General features: G+C 32.0%; 1 protein-coding gene across 1 annotated transcript in view; it reads left to right on the forward strand.

Moving 5' to 3' along the window:
• The first annotated feature begins 612 nt into the window (after positions 1 to 612).
• The window catches only part of LOC113515678 (glutamyl aminopeptidase-like), a 37724-nt gene continuing 18632 nt past the window's right edge, over positions 613 to 19704 (forward strand). The window contains exon 1 of the mRNA XM_026899944.3: positions 613 to 1183. Coding sequence (XP_026755745.2) covers positions 732 to 1183 — 452 coding nt within the window. The 5' untranslated portion in view covers positions 613 to 731. The remainder of the gene's footprint in view (positions 1184 to 19704) is intronic.

A 19704-nucleotide genomic window follows, 5' to 3' on the forward strand; every position in this document is an offset into this window, starting at 1 on the left:
TTAATTCAGCCGTTTAGCCAGGAAAATTAAACAGTCCGATAACGTACGCAACATTGAAATTTTACGTGAATATTCAATTAGTAAGCATAATACCTAAGTATAATTAGTTATTTTCAATGTCATTTTCATAAAAGTTTATTGTTCGCATTTTCCTGTTTCATTCATATATTCATTCTGTAAAATTACCTAAGTACTAATTGTGTAAAAGGTTATTCATGCTTATATCTTTTATTCGTAGAATTGAGAATAGCTCATAGTTACAATTTTTTTTTAGTACGTTTGTTCCGTTGTGGAACAGGCTAAGGTCGGAGACCATGCTGTCTAGTCTTCAATATGATAAATTGTCTGGAATCATAGTTACAATTATAGAAATCAATATTATTATATAAAAAAAAAAAAAAAAAACACTATTTGCTCGTAAGAAGCAAATGCATATATGTGGTCATCACGTAAATTACTCATACTAATGTAGAGCAAGAAAACTCCAATATAAATTGATCCCTTACTTTATATCGAATAGCCTGTATCAAATCTTACAACTCGTTTACTGAAGACGGAGCGGTATCTCATCTTAAATTGGCCGCCTCCAACTTTATACAGCTGACTATGGCGCGAAACGCGAAAATCTTTTTCTGTAGTGTGCAGTTCTGGCCGCGTACGGACGTATTCGAACGCGCGATTCGAAAATTGGCGGGTCGTTTAAAAAAAGCGAATGACATTAAAAAAATAAAATGATTTTACGCGCGCTTTCTTTTCTTTTTCTATTGTCTGTGGTAAACGCGTATTATTTAAATGAAGAGGAATGTTTGAACTATACAGTGTACCCTGTGCAATATGAAATCAAATTATTTGTTAGCAAATCCTATTACGATTGTCAGATAAAAATAACTGTTATAGCGAATGCTCTTAATGTAAATATGATCGAATTGGATGCAAACGATTTAAAAATTAACTTCGACAGTTTAAAAGTTTACAAGGAAAACGTTGATATAGTGAATAGACCGAGGCCTTATGAATATGATAGAATGAATGGAAAGTTATATATATATTTGAGGGAACCATTGATTCGTTATAGCAAGGAAAGCCCTCAATACTATATCGTAATGATGTTTAGGAAATATTTAACAGAAGAAACTGAAGGAATCTTTTTGGTGCCATATAAGGATGTATCCGGTAAAATTAAGTAAGTACTTTAATAAAACTCATATTTTAAGAATAATACACGTTTTGAATTGATGACCTTGGGGATCTAGAAGTTTACCAAACCTCACTTTCCGCTGGTCGCGTGTTCGACCACCGTACTATACAAATATTTATATTCATTAAGTATGACTGTTAGTATTGGTCTTAATATTGACATAAACGTATGTATTAAAAACAGTATTCAAATATGTTTATCAGTTGTATAATATACTTATAGTACAAATTCTGCTTTGTTTGTGACTTTTAGATGGCGCTGGTTAACGTGTATGATATTTTTTATTTCAATTATTTTCTACAATGTACACAGGGAATGGATTATACTTGGTCAGGTCGACCTCCACACGGCCCCACCTTGAAACCATCTTGGTTTATTTCTGTTCTGTTCTCCTTTAACCAAAAGTTATCTGTAAAAGATTTCTCTAGCGATAAAACCGCCTTTTGTACCTTTATGTGTATATTTCAATCTGTATTTATGTTACTGTATTTCACTTGAATTATTTACTTGTCATTGTATATTTTTATTTATGGTGCAATAAAGAGTTAAATAATAAATAATAAAAAATAATAAAAGTTTTGTTAAAAAAAAAAACAGATAAATATCAGAATAACTCTTATGTATGTAGTTATTTCTAACGTTGTTAAGTAAGTAGATACTTTTTAAATTAAAACCAAGACACGAAGATCAAAAATTTTCATAAAAGACGTCTAAGAATTATTAAAATAAATAATTCAATTGTTATCAGTCTCTGTATTTGGAAGAGCAAATACGTATAAAATTTTCAGTTTAATTGTATAAGTTAAATAGACGAATATAAAAGTTTTAAATGTTAAAAGGTAAATATTCAAATTCTGTATGTTTTCAGTTATTATGTATTTTTGCATTTAATTATTATTCTTGGTAAATAAACTCATAGCCCATTTGATAGAAAGTGGTAACTATTGCCTATAATATACATGAACAGTGCATAAAATTAGACTAATATAAGTAGATTTAACAATATTACAGTCCTTTTTTGAAAATCTATATCTTACTATACTATTATTAAAGTTTTGTAAGAATGGATAGATGTTTGTTACACATTCACGAAGAATACTATTGAACAAATTTGAATAAAATTTGGTACACGGATAAAGTATATCGTAACTTAATATATAAGATACAATATACACTACCATACAATGTACTATACACTATATATTATAAACTATACACTATATATTATAAACTATACACCAAATACTATGTACATTTAATCATGCGGGAAATGCTGCAGGAAACAGCTAGTACATGTTTAAGTTAAAAGCAGAGTATCATATATTTTCATCAGACGGAAACTTTGTACAAAAGTCGTTTGCTTAGGTACCTCTGTCCCATTCGTATTTTAACCGTAAAGCAGTTGTGTTTGCATGGCTGTGTTTCTGTTTGAAGGGTAGGATATGGCGTGAATTTACAGGGTACAGAGGAATAACACCTGACTCCTCAGGAATAGCAACGCATGGGGGGTATCATGGGCGAAACAGTATACTCTGTTATGTCCATGCTACTGCTCATGTCTATAGGTGACGTTTACCACTTTCCATCAGGTAGGTCGTCAGCTTGTTTGTCATTCTAAGTTGTATAAAAAAGCAGAGTATTTTTTAAATAATTGATATTAAAAACCGAGAATTGTTCAATTCAGTTACCACACTTACGCAAATTTCAGTATAAACGTGATTCCTGTATTAATAAATTAATAAAAATTTACAAAGTAAATACAACGATTTAATAAATAATAAATAAATATTTAATTATTTCGTCAATAATGAGTATTTTGTAACCATACGTTTATCAATATCTATTAGGAGAGATACCACAAGTGACCAAATTAGCCGTCGATGTGTTGTAATATTATTAGAGCAATACTAATTGTGAGAATATATTTACCGCCTATTACGAGGAACTATACATGGACGGGTTGCGAAGTGGCTATAAAAATACCATAAGTATTTAGCATACAGCAGTGCAGGATGAATAAATGGTAATTTCTTTTGTTTTTACAAAAAAAAAAAAAAAAGTAATGTGTAATTCAGTTTTTTTTTTTGTTTTCTTTAAATCCGAACATATTTAAATTTTTTTTCCTTATTAATAAATGTTTACTCCCATATATTTTTTTTAATTAGTAACAATGGAATGGTAACCTCGCTTGCTCTATCTGTATACGCTGGCGGGGCACCAGTGACGGATGAGATAGATGAAAATGGATCAGGGCAGTTGGCTATTATTGACGAATTTATAAGGAAATAATCAGGATGGTTTCCAGGGGGAACTACGTGGAGGTCGACCTGATAGGCTATATTGCTAGCAATGGGATTAATGAAGATCATTACTAACAATTCCTCCCCCCAATCCAAATAATTACTAATGACAATTTTGAACTGTACTCATGAAACAACAGGAATTAGGTTATTTATTTATTTATTCATTAGTACAAATATGCGTACATGATGAACTTAATGCTAAAAGCATTCTCTCCCAGTCAACCACAGGGAAGTGTCAGAATACTCGAATGCGGTACTACTAATTATTGATATACATACATACTAAAATTACATATATAAACGAATAAATATATATAAATAACAAATATACTTACACATATATGATATATACTATATTATACACGAAATTGAGAATAATATAAAGCACTCACTGTTCGGTTATCATTGGGATCGACTTACAATAGTTTGCAATGATAAGTTACAGTAATATGCATCTATCAGAACAATATGGAACTATTATGTCGCTAGTATTGCAATTCAAGAGTGTGAAACATCTCAATTTCAATATCGATTTATCGGATATTATTTCAAGAGTAAATCTCCATTACTGACAATCCCTATCCCCTCCTTAGTCCCATATTAAATTTACACAAATATTATCAATAGATTAATGATGTTGTTGATGATTATTAGGACGAAAAATTACAGGATTCTTCTTAGTTATAAGATCCGATTAGTTTTCCAGTGATTGATAGGAATCTCAGCAATACTTATTTTCTTTTTCAATTGTTATTATTCAATAATATTGTATTAAATATAATTATTTTTAAACGGTTTTATTTAGCTCGACCTGTACGGTATTTATTTATTTGGGTCAAAATTAGAAATTAGAATTTAAGCACCTTCCCGTTGTCAGATTGATCTGAAATTTGGTACACACATTTAATTTAGATGACAATACAATATAATAAAATCAATAACATTATAAATCTAAGATGGCCGCCGATACAAAATGGCGGATTACATATTTTTCCTTAACCCCCGCAATATGGGTATCAAATGAAAGGGCTACACTAGTAAAACATGATGATTATGTCAAAATATCAAATTCAAGATATACGCCGTTACAAAATGGCGTATTAGGTGGGGGCATGATTAGTCGTATCGAGAACAGTTGCGTTTAAGATTGTGTGACGTTAGAGGGGCAGATAAAAAAAATAGGTAATTAGATACCTCGTTAGTAAGCGGTAGTTATACCACCCAAGTTAAGGTAATAGGTTAAAACGTGCCGAGGACTGTATGGCATTAGGGTGGATAAAAATGTAATGTCGTAAGCGCTTCCCCCTCAAGATTGGGCGCATCTTGTTGTATATTAAGCCTTGCCCCTTTACTGGACTGCGGGGGGGGGGTCGACCGTCAAAATGCCCCTTAATCGTGGGAACAACATGGTAACAATAAACAAAAATACCAACAAATATAAATAAGACTGGAGGCTTACCATCAGTACTTGAAATATTTGTAGGTGCAAAAGTAAGGTTGCGGTCCAACATTGACGTTACAAAAGGATTGTTAAATGACGCTATAGGCCACATTACAGAAATTTTTTGGTCTCAGTTCCGTCGAACCCAAATGTACGAAACAGATATATCATCAGTTTTAATTGACTTTGGCACAGACGGCATGCACGTTATTTACCCTAAAGCCATACAGTTTCCAGCAAAATTCAATTATGATACGGCTGAAAAAGGATGTTGCCCTTAGTTTTGTCATGGGCATTCACCGTCCATAAAATGCAGGGCAGCACCGTCGACCATGCAGTAGTATATTTGGGCTCAAAATTGTTTGAGGAAGGACAAGCATACGTGGCTCTAAGTCAAGTCTCTGGACGGGCTATGTATTGAGGAATTAGATTGTACTAAATTATCAGGTAAGAAACAATGTAATAATGATGCACTGAATGAATTAAATAGAATGAGGAATATTCGGTAAACAATTTCACTAAATACTAAAAACAAGAAAATAAAAATCGGTAAAAAAACTTTTAAGTTAAACGGTTTTATTTTATGTGCACTGAAAACTACAAAATAAATAAATAGTTACTTACCTATCAACCTACGTAGGTGATCTCGGTCATTAATATCTCTGATGGTAGTGGTTGTCATAACATGAACCATGTCAGCGGCCGAAAGGCAGTTCATGAGAGAACACTAACACCAGGGTTTGCTTGGTAGGTAAACTAAGCAGCCCACACTATAACAAGTAGGTATTTTGACCTTCTAGTTCAGAAATATTTTAGTACTAGGCAGAATAGCTTTTAGGCATATTAGACTAAAATAAAAACGTGGGGCCCCTCTGAAATCATACCTATAGCAGAGCATATCTTATACTTTAGTAGATCATGAGCTCGGCGTTCGCTAGTGAAGCCGTAACGGCTGGTTATTGATGGTCAAAACCTCCAGTTACGATTATAGTAAGTCGATTCAGCGGACCCTGGACTCCGGAGCTATGAGGTTTCGAATGCGACTGGGATAAACCGCTAGGATGATGATGATGACGATTATAATAAGTCGATGCAATCCACACTTAGTATAGTAGAAAGTAATACAGAAATAGTTAATGGGCCCCACGTTTTTATTTTAGTCTAATATGCCTAAAAGCTATTCTGCCTAGTACTAAAATATTTCTGAACTAGAAGGTCAAAATACCTACTTGTTATAGTGTGGGCTGCTTAGTTTACCTACCAAGCAAACCCTGGTGTTAGTGTTCTCTCATGAACTGCCTTTCGGCCGCTGACATGGTTCATGTTATGACAACCACTACCATCAGAGATATTAATGACCGAGATCACCTACGTAGGTTGATAGGTAAGTAACTATTTATTTATTTTGTAGTTTTCAGTGCACATAAAATAAAACCGTTTAACTTAAAAGTTTTTTTACCGATTTTTATTATTAATTATATTTAGTTATAATACTAGTATAATACGTATTATTATTCGTATAAATACGTATATATACGTATTATTATTAGTAAAAATGTATCGAGCAAAGCTCGCCTTGCCATAATTCAAGGAGTACTGACACCAACACTCATGTATGGAAGCGAATCGTGGGTATGGCAGAAGAAGCATGAAAGTAAGATAAATGCTGTACAGATGAGAGCTTTGAGAAGTATGTGTGGTATTACTTTAAAAGATAGAGTAAGAAACAGCGTGATTAGAGAGAAGTGTGGACTGAAAGACGATGTAGTGACAAAAATCGAAAAAGGAATGTTGCGTTGGTTTGGTCATTTGGAGAGAATGGATGAAAGAAGAATTACGAAAGAGATTTATCAAGCAAGAATGAATGTAAATGTCGGTAGGGGCCGCCCTAGATGGACGTATGTCGACCAAATAGGCGACGTGCTGAAGAAGGGCCAAATTAAAAGTACCCGTAACCGGCGAGCATGTATAAAAAGATTGATGAATGTGGAAGAAGCGAAAGAGGTTTGTTTGAATCGAAGTCTGCCTACCCTAATGAGAGACAGGCGTGACGGATATGTATGTATGTATGTATTCGTATAACTATTAATATATTCGGAGAAAGCCAATTAGAAAACGATTTTAGCTTATTATTACAACTGTAGATGTCTCAGGACCATTTCTTATGGCAGTCTATGGGGGGAATCTATTATTTGATCGTTATATATCCACTGCCGTTCAGCAATGGGCAGATAATGACTGATAATGATAATAATGATGATTGTTGCCACTAATAGGACTGGATTTTATTTTGAGTAAAAAAGCTACGTAACTGACTGATCTCATGTTGATTTTAACATGTTAAATGTTCAAATTCAATCAAATTTAACTTTAAAAATTCTAGATTTTTGCGCAGACATTCTGTATATATTTTTTTTTTAATAAAATAAATTCGCATACACAGGCGTAAGAATATTTTTAATGGTAATGATTTATTACTATAAGTACATTTATTTATTTATGCATTTAATATTTGGATATTCGTTACTTTGATTTTCATAGTTTTAAAACAATATCCTTCATTTTAGTTCTTGAAACGAATGTAATACGCTTAGAATTAAAGTGACGATGACTAAGTGGACAGGTGGTGAAAATATTTTTAATGTACATATACTTGTACAAAATACATACAGGTCAGTGTGGAAGACGCGGTGCGTCATGATCAAGGTTCTCTGCAGCACTTGCGAACTATTGTTGATATTTACGTTCAGTCGTCTAAATATACCGGTTGCGGGTAAGATGATCTTGATTTCGTACGTTAGAAGGTTACGCCAAGTGACGATCGTCATCGTGAGTCACTTTCTTTCATGACATTGACCCAAAAAGTAAGTGTTTATGTTTATACGTATATTACAGACATGGATTTGGTATTTGTATAATGCGTATTAGGTAAAATTTATATTCTTCTTCTTCTTCATCATCATCATCATATTAGCCATATTGTATAAAAGAAAATGTATAAAAAATTGTAAAAAAGTGAAAAATCTGATTTCAAAAGCTCTAAGTATATAAAAATAGATTTTTTTGTATAGAGATTAAGTAAGCGAGAAGACAATAGGGGAATTTTCAAAAATATTAAACAGTTTTATAGATTGCTTGGTCTCATGTTCTTCTTTAGTACACCCGAGCGAAGCTAGGTCGGGCAATTAGTAAAAATTAAAAATGTATTTATTTAGTTTGTCCAATTGCTTGTGTTATATATACATATAATAAACAATGAAATTTCATACATCACATTTGTTACTTTTCATCGTTAAAACTGATATAAATAGCGTTTATTGAGAAATCGCAGTAAATGCAGTAAATAATTCACATTTCATCGTAATTCAGGCTTATGAAATGAAATCATAGTGTGTAATATATTCACGACGAACATTTAAGCCATAAATAGCAAGCGTGGATGAACTAGGAAATGTTAATATACAGATTTAGGACATGTCAAAATCGTTTTACATATAACCACTTATGGCAAGATATAAAAGACAACAGATTATACTATACAAATTTAGAAGAACATAGCTTAAATATATTACGCTGTTCAATTTCATTCATAAAATAGCATAATTAAACAAAAAGCATAATAATATAATATAGCAAATGTGATATTAAATCATCACGTAATAAAAATATTGCCTGTTAAATTTCACAGACGTACTATGTGAATGAACTATAATAAGTATTGTATAGAATTATTATTATATGATAATGAGTTAAAACTTAAATTCATACCTATGCTTTATGAATAAAGTTGAAGTTAAAATACCGGCTGTTAACACTGAGGTTTTTATAACATATATTGTTTTTTAAATTTGTTCCGTGACAGTCTCTTATAAAGAATTATTACATTCAAGCAAAAGATACGTGTACAGCGATTAGTTTAATAACTTGTTAGCAAGGCTCGGCTTATTTCTAAAAGAGACCTCTTCCAGTCAACCCAATACAGTTAGAGAGAAAATTATTAATTAGCGGGTAATCTAGTGCAGGAAAGGTACAGGTAAAAATAATACAAATAAAATAAACATACACAAATTGTAAATATATTATAAATACTTATACGTTTTACTACTGTATTCTGCTCTTTGTATACTTTGTATTTTGTAAACTGTTATGTCCATGGCACTGCTCATATCTATAGGCAACGGTTACCACTTTCCATCAGGTGGGTCGTCAGCTTGTTTGCTATTCTAAGTTGTATAAAAAAAAAATCTGCTGTTTACATCAAGCATTACAATTGGATCTACCGTACAATGACCTTAAATGTCATTTACGATAGTATAAAATAAATATATCGAGTTTTCTTTTTATTTTTTTAATGAACGCCTTTTTTTAACTGTATCGTAATAATTTCAAGTTCCCTACGTTGTTTAATTATATCTGTTTTTGACTACACTGTTATCTTAATTTAATGAAGTATAAAGAACAATTAATGTAAATCATAAGTGATGTGACCTTAGATTGAAACAACAGGTCATATGCGATAAAATAAATACCAGATTTACAATATTATCGTCTAGTCAAAGTAATCGGAGCAAATCCTATGCAATTAGGTCACTGTCTAGGTAGGCAACTGAAACGAATAGATATGTTTAAATATTTATTAATAAATATGTATATATAAATACGCATAAATAATTCTTTAGAGAAAGGTTGTCTGTAAAGATTGCCTTTTGTACATTTCATTTTAAATTTCTAATTTTCATAATATGTATATTTTGTATATATATATACTTATTATATTATATATATGTATGTATAAAGAGCTAAATAAATAAAGAGATAACAGTCATGATTACAAATTTGTATTTTTGCGGGGATCCAACAGTATGATGAATCAATATGTTAAAACACCACGCAGTCATCGAAGGAGAACATATTTGTATATTAAATATAATATTTTATTTCGACTTCAATTGCTCTTATTAAGATTCTTTATATTATTTTTTTAAATATTTTCCATGTATAAATATCATAATTACAATTTTATTATATATATATAATAAAATTATAATATAAATTTATATATATAAAAAAATATATGTAACCATGATATTTATACATGGAAAATATTAAAAAAAAATAATATAAAGAATCTTAATAAGAGCAATTGAAGTCGAAATAAAATAAATAAATACTTATATTATTTTTTAGATTTTTTGCCTGTCTGTCATGTTATAGAGCCAGTATGTTTGTTCCGGCATTAAACACGGTTCTCACAATTGTATTCCTGAAGGTCGTATTTAAAATATGGTATTTGTTTTATCTTGATAGAATTTCTACAAGTAGTCTACCATTCGTTATTATTCTTACACGACAAAACAGTGATTTTTTAATGGGTGGAAATGGAATGGTGACGCCACCTGCGCTATCAGTACATGCAGGCGGGGCACCAAAGAAAGATGATAAGCGAGGATGGGAGCAAATCGGTTGGTCCTATTGTGACAAATTCATCAAAATTTAACTATGGTGGTTTCCAGGGGAACCGCATAGAGGTCAACCTGATAAAGTATACCAGAGTCATTCGTGAAGTCTTTGTGTTGCTTGCATAGAATAACAGCGATCTAGCAGTAAATAAACTGCCATGATATAACGTTGAGTGCTGACCACTTTAACAACTAATTGCTGTAAATTAAAATTATTGTCTTTATTTTGTTTTGTTTTATAAATACAATCGGTTATCAATAAAGCCTTTCTTTCTCTCTTTATTAATAAGGTATGTTGCTAGCAGTTGGGATTTTAGACCTCATGGTGCCACTGAAAGTCAGCGTCATGTTCGAAAGAACATGGCACATAGTTGAATGACACCATTTTAGTTCTTTTCTATTCAATTTTTTTTTGTTTATTGTTAAATGTTTTTTTTTTTTATTATTATTATGTTTTTTTTTAATGTGGATTTTTTTTTAAAGTGAAATAATTTTTTTTTCTTTCTTTTTTTCATTAGTAACAGTCGCTTTCCCCACTACAAAACGACGTGGATTTTGATCCATGTGTACAAAATGGCGGAAAAAAACTTGCATTACATAAATATGTAAATTTATATGTACAATACTACAGAAATAATCCTTATTATTGAAACCTTTTAAGTACTCATTGGTCAGATAAAAAACGCTATAATGTATGTGACCTTAAAGATCTTGCATCTCTGTTTTAACTATATATTGCATTGTGGCCATGTAGGTTATGCGTTTACGCAGACTTGTTGGCCTTTTCACCCACGTGTTGTCTAGCACACAAATGATTACATTGAATGACTACTATTATAGTAATACCTGTAATGCCACAGTCTTTGTTAATGCTGTGTTATAGACTTTTTTTTATTATAGATAATAAATTCACTTAAGAGGTTCCGTACTAAAAGTATTTAATCAGAAATGTATCATTTTGGGTTATCACAGTCATTTAGATATTTTGATTTATTTATTTATTTAATACTTTATTGTACACACTATTTATACATAAAAATATGATAGAAATAATCCAATGTACAATCAATGGTTTTTGAGTGGCCACCCAGTCCGAACAAAATCAGTGTAGGACGTCTCCCACTTGATGCAGTGACGACCTGAAATGCATTGCAGAGGATCAGAGGATGCAGATTGCTCAGGACCATTCTTTATGGCAGTCTATGGGGGAGGTTTATATCCAGCAGTGGACGGATAATGGCTGAAATGATGACGATGATGAATCAAATGTACAAAGGCTTACTTTTACTGAATGTATATACAATTTGTACCCGAACGAAGTCATGTTGAATGTGAGAATGCGCGTGTTTATTATCTCTTGGCGCTTTAACTTAATCGTTATGAAATTAAGTATATACGCAGAATTTAGACGTGTAGATCCCGGCATAGAATACCCCTTCCTTTCCCGTGGGTATCGTAAGACGTGATTAAAGGAGCTTATGGTCGAGGAATAGGCAATAGCGTTCCTATTAAAACATCACCAAAAGCCAAACTGTGGTTGTCAAACCGCCTGCCAGGCGTGGCAACTACTGGAAACCCCTCCTTATGGGATAGGCTATGTTCAGCAATGGACAGTTAAAGGCTGATGCAAAACAAAAAAATAGAGTATTTAAAATTAGTTACTATAGGAACCCTAATTTATAACAATAGTAAGCTTGTACTAAAATCCATATAACATTATATATTGCACATTTTTACGATTTTATCGGCGATTTTTACGACAAAGCATGACCTTGGTCTGTATGTGTATGTCTTTATGAATTCTAACTCCGTTTGATGTACTTATCCCAAAATATATTTGTCATAAACCCATAAATCTTTGGGCTGTTGTCGTATATTTTGTAAATTAACATTTTATAGTTACGGAAGCAATGGCCAAAATAGTTTACACACTGGGATATTTTTAAAAATCAAAGTTTCAGAATGGGATATTAACTAGAATTAATTAGAATGTTTTTAATGACACATTAATTAACTGTGAGATATTATAAAGAGGATAGCGCGAAGGTAAATGGCCATTTGTTTTATGAATAATTTCTAGTGTCGTCAATTAATTTACTATTAATAGGCTTTCGTGTTTTTTTTTTTATTAGTACATTTATACGAGTATATTTCAATTTTTTTTTATACAACTTACAATGACAAACAAGCTGACGGCCCACCTGATGGAAACTGGTAACCATCGCCTATAGATATGAGCTTTGAATGTACTATGAAATTTTATTTATTACACTACTTACTTAAAAAAAAAAAAAACAAGAAATAATATGGTTATATAAATTATTATTTTGTGTCTATATTATATAAAACTGTTTAAGAATTATTTTGTTCAATTTCCCACCATACCAGAGGGAGACTTTGTACAAAAGTCGTTTCCTTGGGCACCTCTGTTCAATTTCACGGTTGAAACATGAATGGAATGGATGTTTTTTTTAATAGATGTAAATGGAATGGTAGCCCCACTCGTGCTATCGGGATACAATGACGGGGCACCAGTAGAAGATGATAGGTGAGAATGAATGCAGGTCAGTTAGCCCACCATTATGAATTCGACAAAAATTAACCATGATGGTTTCGAGGAGAACCGCGTGGAGGTCGACCTGATAAGGTCAATTGCTAGCAATGGAGCTATTAGACCTCATTACTAACAATCCCTTTCTCCCCTGGAATAGATGTTTGCATAGCTGTGTTCCGATTTGAAGGGTGAGATATGGCAGTGAATTTACAGGGTACAGAGGAATAACACTTGAGTCTTCAGGAATGGCGACGCGTGGAGAGTATCATGGATGAAACTCTACTACTACTCTGTTATGTTCATGATACTGCTCATGTCTATAGGCTACGGTTACCACTTTCCATCAGGTGGGTATGTAATTTTAACATCAAATTTATGTTTCGTTCGGCTCCGAAATTTCGTAAAACATTTCATAGTAGGCTCTCTGCAGTGGGAGACAACGGGTTTGATATAAGCGAAGCCACGGGAAACAACTACTCATTTGTATTGGGTTAATAACCAATATCCGGTCTTCTATAGAGCTGTGATACAATAACAGCGAAGGAGTACTAATTACCATAATAAATATGTCGCGGCCACCGATGTCGTTTCGGTTCGTTAGCTAGTCTAAATAGGACAGTCGTTATATGGATTTGGATATTTTAACAAAGACTACTGTCATATAGAGACTATAAGTTTGTTTCAATAAAACTGAATGAAAATGTAAACAAATGAACAGTTTACCCGACCATACAGTCAGCTGATCTACGAATTAAAAATCGATCCATTGTTTGAATTCAAATTAAAAATTTTTTTTTATACCATTGAGATGGCAAACAAGCATAAGGCCCACCTGACGGTAAGCGATTACCGTAGCCTATGGACGCCTGCAATACCAGGGTGTTTGTAAGGTAAAACACCGCAAGCGTTTTATAAGGGAAAGATTCTGTCTGTCGAGGAGGACTAACCTGGCATCGGCTTCGTGAGTTTTTATGCTGTAGGTGATCGGCAGTTCTTCCTTAACTCCTATATGCACGCACACACAAATTCTTACAGGTTCATCAGGGCACATACAGTTTAAAACACACAAATTACATTTGTTTTACAGGAGCATCCGCGTCCGCGCACACGCCTCCATTCGGTCAATACCTTTTTTTTTCGTTAAACTAAGGTGGGAGAAAAATAATAATGACGGACTCCAATATTGTAAATAATCTGTGTTTTATTACAAAGGGATTAAGGCTTTATTTTGAACGTCGGGGTTTTAGTATTAGTAACCTCTTCATCCCCCATTTTGAAGAACCCCATACTGTAGACCCTTGGGAAAACCTCGGCAGAGAGCTCATTCCATAACCTGAGTGTTCGTGGGAGAAAATTATAAAGATAAATTTAAATTTAAATGATCTTTATTCAAATAGACTTATTTTGTAAGCACTTTTAAATATTTTTTTTAAAGAATACAGGGTTCAGAAAGTTGTTATCTGTTGGAAGAGCTCGCAAGAAACTTAACAGTCACTCTTTTAAATCTCTGTTAACTTTATGTGTATTTATTTAAATGTACTATGTCTAAAATAACATGGTCGTTAAAAACCCGTGCATGAGCGACTAACACCATACACATTTGTCATTGAAGTAATCGTTTAGTGTTGATTTTATTGATCGAATGTTTTGATTTGTTAGTAAATTCATTTAAAGAGTGTTTTTGTAATAATTTTTCAACAAAACTTGGTTATCTTTTCATTAAGTCGTAATTAAATAGCCAATTTTAAGTGTATGTTGATCCGTGGCTTCGTCTGCATGATCGAAACATGTTATTTGGTCGGGATAAAAAGTAGCAAGCCCTTCTCCACCTCAAATACACGGTATACGAATGCCAAATTTAGTTTCGTTTTTGAGGCGTCAAATTATTGTTATTATAAACAAACATACTTTCACATCTAAAATATTAGTAAGGAGAAGGCGAATGCATACGTATATTTGTGTGCGTGCGTGCGTGTATGCGTGCATGCGTGTGTGTGTGGGTGTGTCTTTATGTGTGTGTGTGTGTGAATTTTAAATAGATTACACGGTTATAGTATTCATAACATACAAAAAGTCGAAATGACCTTGACCTTTTATCGAGTATTTTGGTAGATACATTTTTGCCATCTCACAGTGAGTATGATTGATGATAACCATCAAAAATGCCACTTGGGCAGGTATCGGTAGATTAACTGCCTATTCAAAAAAATATTGCAAATACGAAAGTGAGTTTGTTTATTTAGTACCTATAACGTCTTAAACAATTATTGTGAATGTTAACACATATGTACTATATTTGATAGAGATGGATATAGACTGCTTTTTATTTTGGTCAACAAAAATATCCTCGTCACACAGACGAAATCACGGGTAAAAACTAGTGTAAAAATAAAACAATTTCCTTCATAGATATAATAAAATCCTAGATTCACATTCCCCTAAAAAGTTACACGCTCAGTCTTCTAAATTTAAATTAAAAGAAATAAACGCTTATTTACTCCTTAGTATTATACCACAGGATACGAGTAAATACAGTATTATTATTATAAATTCTTGACAAAACTTAAAAACGTATTGACATCTGAAATGTGTGTGTAATACTTTAGTATATGGCTTATTTTTTTATATGTATATAAATGCATATATTTCCTTTTTTTTTATACAACTTATAATGGCAAACAAGCAGACGGCCCACCTGATGGAAATTGGTAACCGTCGCCTATAGACATGAGCAGTACCATGGACATAACAGAGTATACTGTTTCGCACATGATACCCCCCATGCGTTGCCATTCCTGAGGACTCAGATGTTATTCCTCTGTACCCTGTAAATTCACTGCCATATCCCACCCTTCAAACCGAAACACAGCCATGCAAACAAAACTGCTTCACGGTAGAAACACGAATGGGACAGAAGTACCCAAGCAATCGACTTTTGTGCAAAGTCTCCCTCTGGTAAAGTCTATAGTTGACATGCCACAATAATATAAATTAATGAATATTGTACGCCTCTAGAAGGTAGAATATGATAGAACTTTCATATTTATTATACGAGTATGTTTATGACCAAACATATTTAACAATAGATGTTTATTTTCCTTTTAATTTTAGTGATGTTATATTTATTAACTGTAAATATGAAGGTACGTATTTAGACTGGATATTTGTTATTTACAATCTATACTTATAATAAATCTGTAGAGGTCAATTCTGTACATGAAATATATTTCCAAAATAACTATCAGGAGGTGATTAGTGATCGATACTGATGCCAAAAATGCGATCAGTAAAATTTTTATCTGTGTCTGTATGTATGTTCGTTATAGAAACAAAAACTACTCAACGGATTTTAACGAAACTTGGTACAATTATTCTTCATACTCCTGGGCGGGTTATAGTATACTTTTCATCACGCTACGATCAATAGGAGCAGAGCAGTGAAGGGAAATGTTGGGAAAACGGGAGAACTTACTCTATTTTTAAGCTTTCGTCGCGTGTGCAACCTTAATGGTCACTTTTTAAAATGTAAAAATGTCCACCCGTGCGAAGCCGGGATGGGCCGCTAGTATAAAATATTTTTAGATATTTTTACAACATTTATAAGATCACTTCGATATAATTGGATCTATGTATATATATCACTGCTTGATTATAAATAAGTGTATAATTTGGTTGGTTATTTTCAGTGACGTTTTTTAATATAATAAAAAAAGAAGCAATATAAGTAAACAAGAAATTAAAAGTATTAAGGTTGAGAATAAAAAAATAAATGATCCTCAAATATTGCAACTGCATTTAACGATTATTTTATATCGTATACAAAAAAAAAATCCGGAAAAAGCAAATTGCCAGCACAAAAATATTCAAAATCTGAATTCATCAGTATTTATAATACATTGTAATGAAGAAGAAGTCATTAAAATTATAAAATCTTTGAAAAGTACAAGGTCTGTGGGTTTTGATGATATCTCAACTCATATATTAAAAAGAGTTGCAAACGAGATTGCTCCAGTGTTAACGTATATTGTGAACTTGTCTTTCATGCAAGGTATATTTCCAAATCGATTGAAACATTGAATAGTAATCCCACTACATAAAAAAGACGATAAAACCAAATTAAACAATTATAGACCCATTACATTAAACTCAGTATTTTCAAAGGTATTTGAAAGATTGATGCATATTAGACTGAATAATTTTATTAATAAATTTAATATAATTAAAAAGGAACAAAATGGATTCCAAACAAATAAATCGACAACATTAGCTGCATTTTCTGTTATTCGTAATTTGACACATTATATTGACAATAAAAAGAGAGTAACAGGAATATTTTTTGACATGACTAAGGCCTTTGACAATTTAAATCATACTATATTATTAAATAAGTGCGAAAGATATGGGATTAGAGGTCCTACTCTGAAATGGATATCAAGCTTCATCTCAAACAGAAAACAATGTGTACTTATAAATAAAATTGATAATACAAACACAAACAAGTCTTTTAAGTCTAATTATCATTGTAACCTATCGGGAGTCCCACAAGGAAGTATACTAGGACCTCTATTATTCCTCCTATATATAAATGACTTGCCAGATATAACTAAATATCAATGTGTTTTATTTGCCGACGATTTATCAGTTATTATTCCTGAAAATGAAAGAATAAAATCTGACTATGAAATTACTATAAAGAACACAATAAGAGACATAGTAAACTGGTTGCAATACAACGATTTAAGTGTCAATATATCTAAGACTAAGTATATGCAATTCTTGAATTATTCCATGAAACCAATAAACATTTTTATAAAATGTGATAATGAAATTGTAACCGAATGTAAAGAAATAAAGTTTCTAGGCTTTATATTGGACCAAAATTGTAATTGGAAAGGACATACAAATAATGTAAGGAAGCGTATAAACAGTTTTGTGTATGCTCTAAGAAGGTTAAAAAGAGAAGCCAATGAAACCACAGTCCTTACCGCTTACCACGGTTATGTAGGATCGATATTGAGATACGGACTTCTACTATGGGGAAATTCGGTATTAGTAAGAAAAGTTTTTATCGCGCAAAAGAAATGTATAAGAGCGATTTGTGGTGTTGGTCCAACAGAATCTTGTAAACCTCTATTTAAAAAATTAAAGCTTTTGACACTTACCTCAATGTATATTTATGAGGTGGGAATATTTGTAAAAAAACATTTGTATTTATTTACAACAATGACAGAATATAATAAATTCACACCCAGAGACCCCACACAACTGAAAGTACCCACCTGTAAGTCAATGCTGCATCAACAAAATTGTGGTGTAATGGCTATTCGAATTTATAATAGGATACCAAAAAAAATAAGAGAATTGCCATTAAATTATTTTAAATTAAAATTGAAAACATGGTTAATAGAAAATATTTTTTACAATATTAATGAGTTTTTGTAAAATATAAATGCTGTGACATTGACTTAGTTGAAATTTAAATTGTAATTTTAATTTTATTTGACATTGTTATCATTTTATTTATTGTAGTAGCTTTATTGACTGTTTGTAATGCATGACCAAAGTGACACTTCGTACTAATAGTGATTTATTGTATATGTAATTGAAAATTAAATATATGATGTACCTGTATAAAATAGAAAATGGATAAATTCAATAATTAATATTTGCATGCCATTTGATGTGGCGAAACATAATGGACATCTTATAAACTTCACAAATGCAACACCTTTTCTACAATGTTTCTAGCAAATAAATTTCATTTCATTTCAATATCCGTTCATGCATCTTGGTTTTTGTGTTTATCAATGATGTCCGATGAATCATGCGTTGTCATTCCTGAGGACTCAGATGTTATTCCTCTGTACCCTGTAAATTCACTGCCATATCCCACCCTTCAGACCGAAACACAGCCATGCAAACACAACTGCTTCACGGTAGAAACACGAATGGGACAGAGGTACCCAAGCAATCGACTTTTGTACAAAGTCTCCCTCTGGTAATGTTAGGTCGAGTGAGTATTATGTACAATCAATGACAAGTTAGATTATTGGTTAATTGATCGTCAGCCATTTAGGTTAGTAACCTAGATATTATCAGTTCGAACGGTCGGCTAACCTATCTTTAACTGAATCTCACGCATCGTCGACCACGGTACACTATTGTTCTAACTCGAATGACCTTGATATGGTTTAATAGATGTTTTTAATAGCAGATTCTTTTTAACTGCACCTCATTTTGATGTAGTGGTTAAACACACTATCACCATCTGAATGTTAAGAGTTTGCTTCCTTTGTTTTATTAAAAAAAATACAAATAAATTCAGCCCATGCTATTTGTTGATAATGTACCTTAAATTAGAAAAATATTTTTGAAAAAGTTTTTAAATTCCCATTAATATTATAAATTTTAAAGTTTGCAATTTTGGATGTTTTTTTTTTTATTAAAATGTTGCTATGTTTTTTCTTTAATAAAGTACAACCCACGTTCTTTGTTGATACTGTAGCTTAAATTAGGAGCTTAAACATATTACGGCGACCCCAAATGATAGTTGGGATAAGGGTAGGAAGATGATGATGAAATTAGGAGAGTTTTTTTTTTAATAAATTTTAAAATATTATTTTCATTATAAATGTAAAAGTTTGTTACACTGGATGGATAGATGTTTGTTTATCTTTCACGCAAAAAGTACTAAACGGATTTGAATGAAATTTGGTACAAGGGTAGGTTATGTCCTAATATAATACATA

Source organism: Galleria mellonella, unplaced genomic scaffold (assembly GCF_026898425.1).
Source record: "Galleria mellonella isolate WM207_F2 unplaced genomic scaffold, CSIRO_AGI_GalMel_v1 utg37, whole genome shotgun sequence".
Classification (NCBI taxonomy): domain Eukaryota; kingdom Metazoa; phylum Arthropoda; class Insecta; order Lepidoptera; family Pyralidae; genus Galleria; species Galleria mellonella.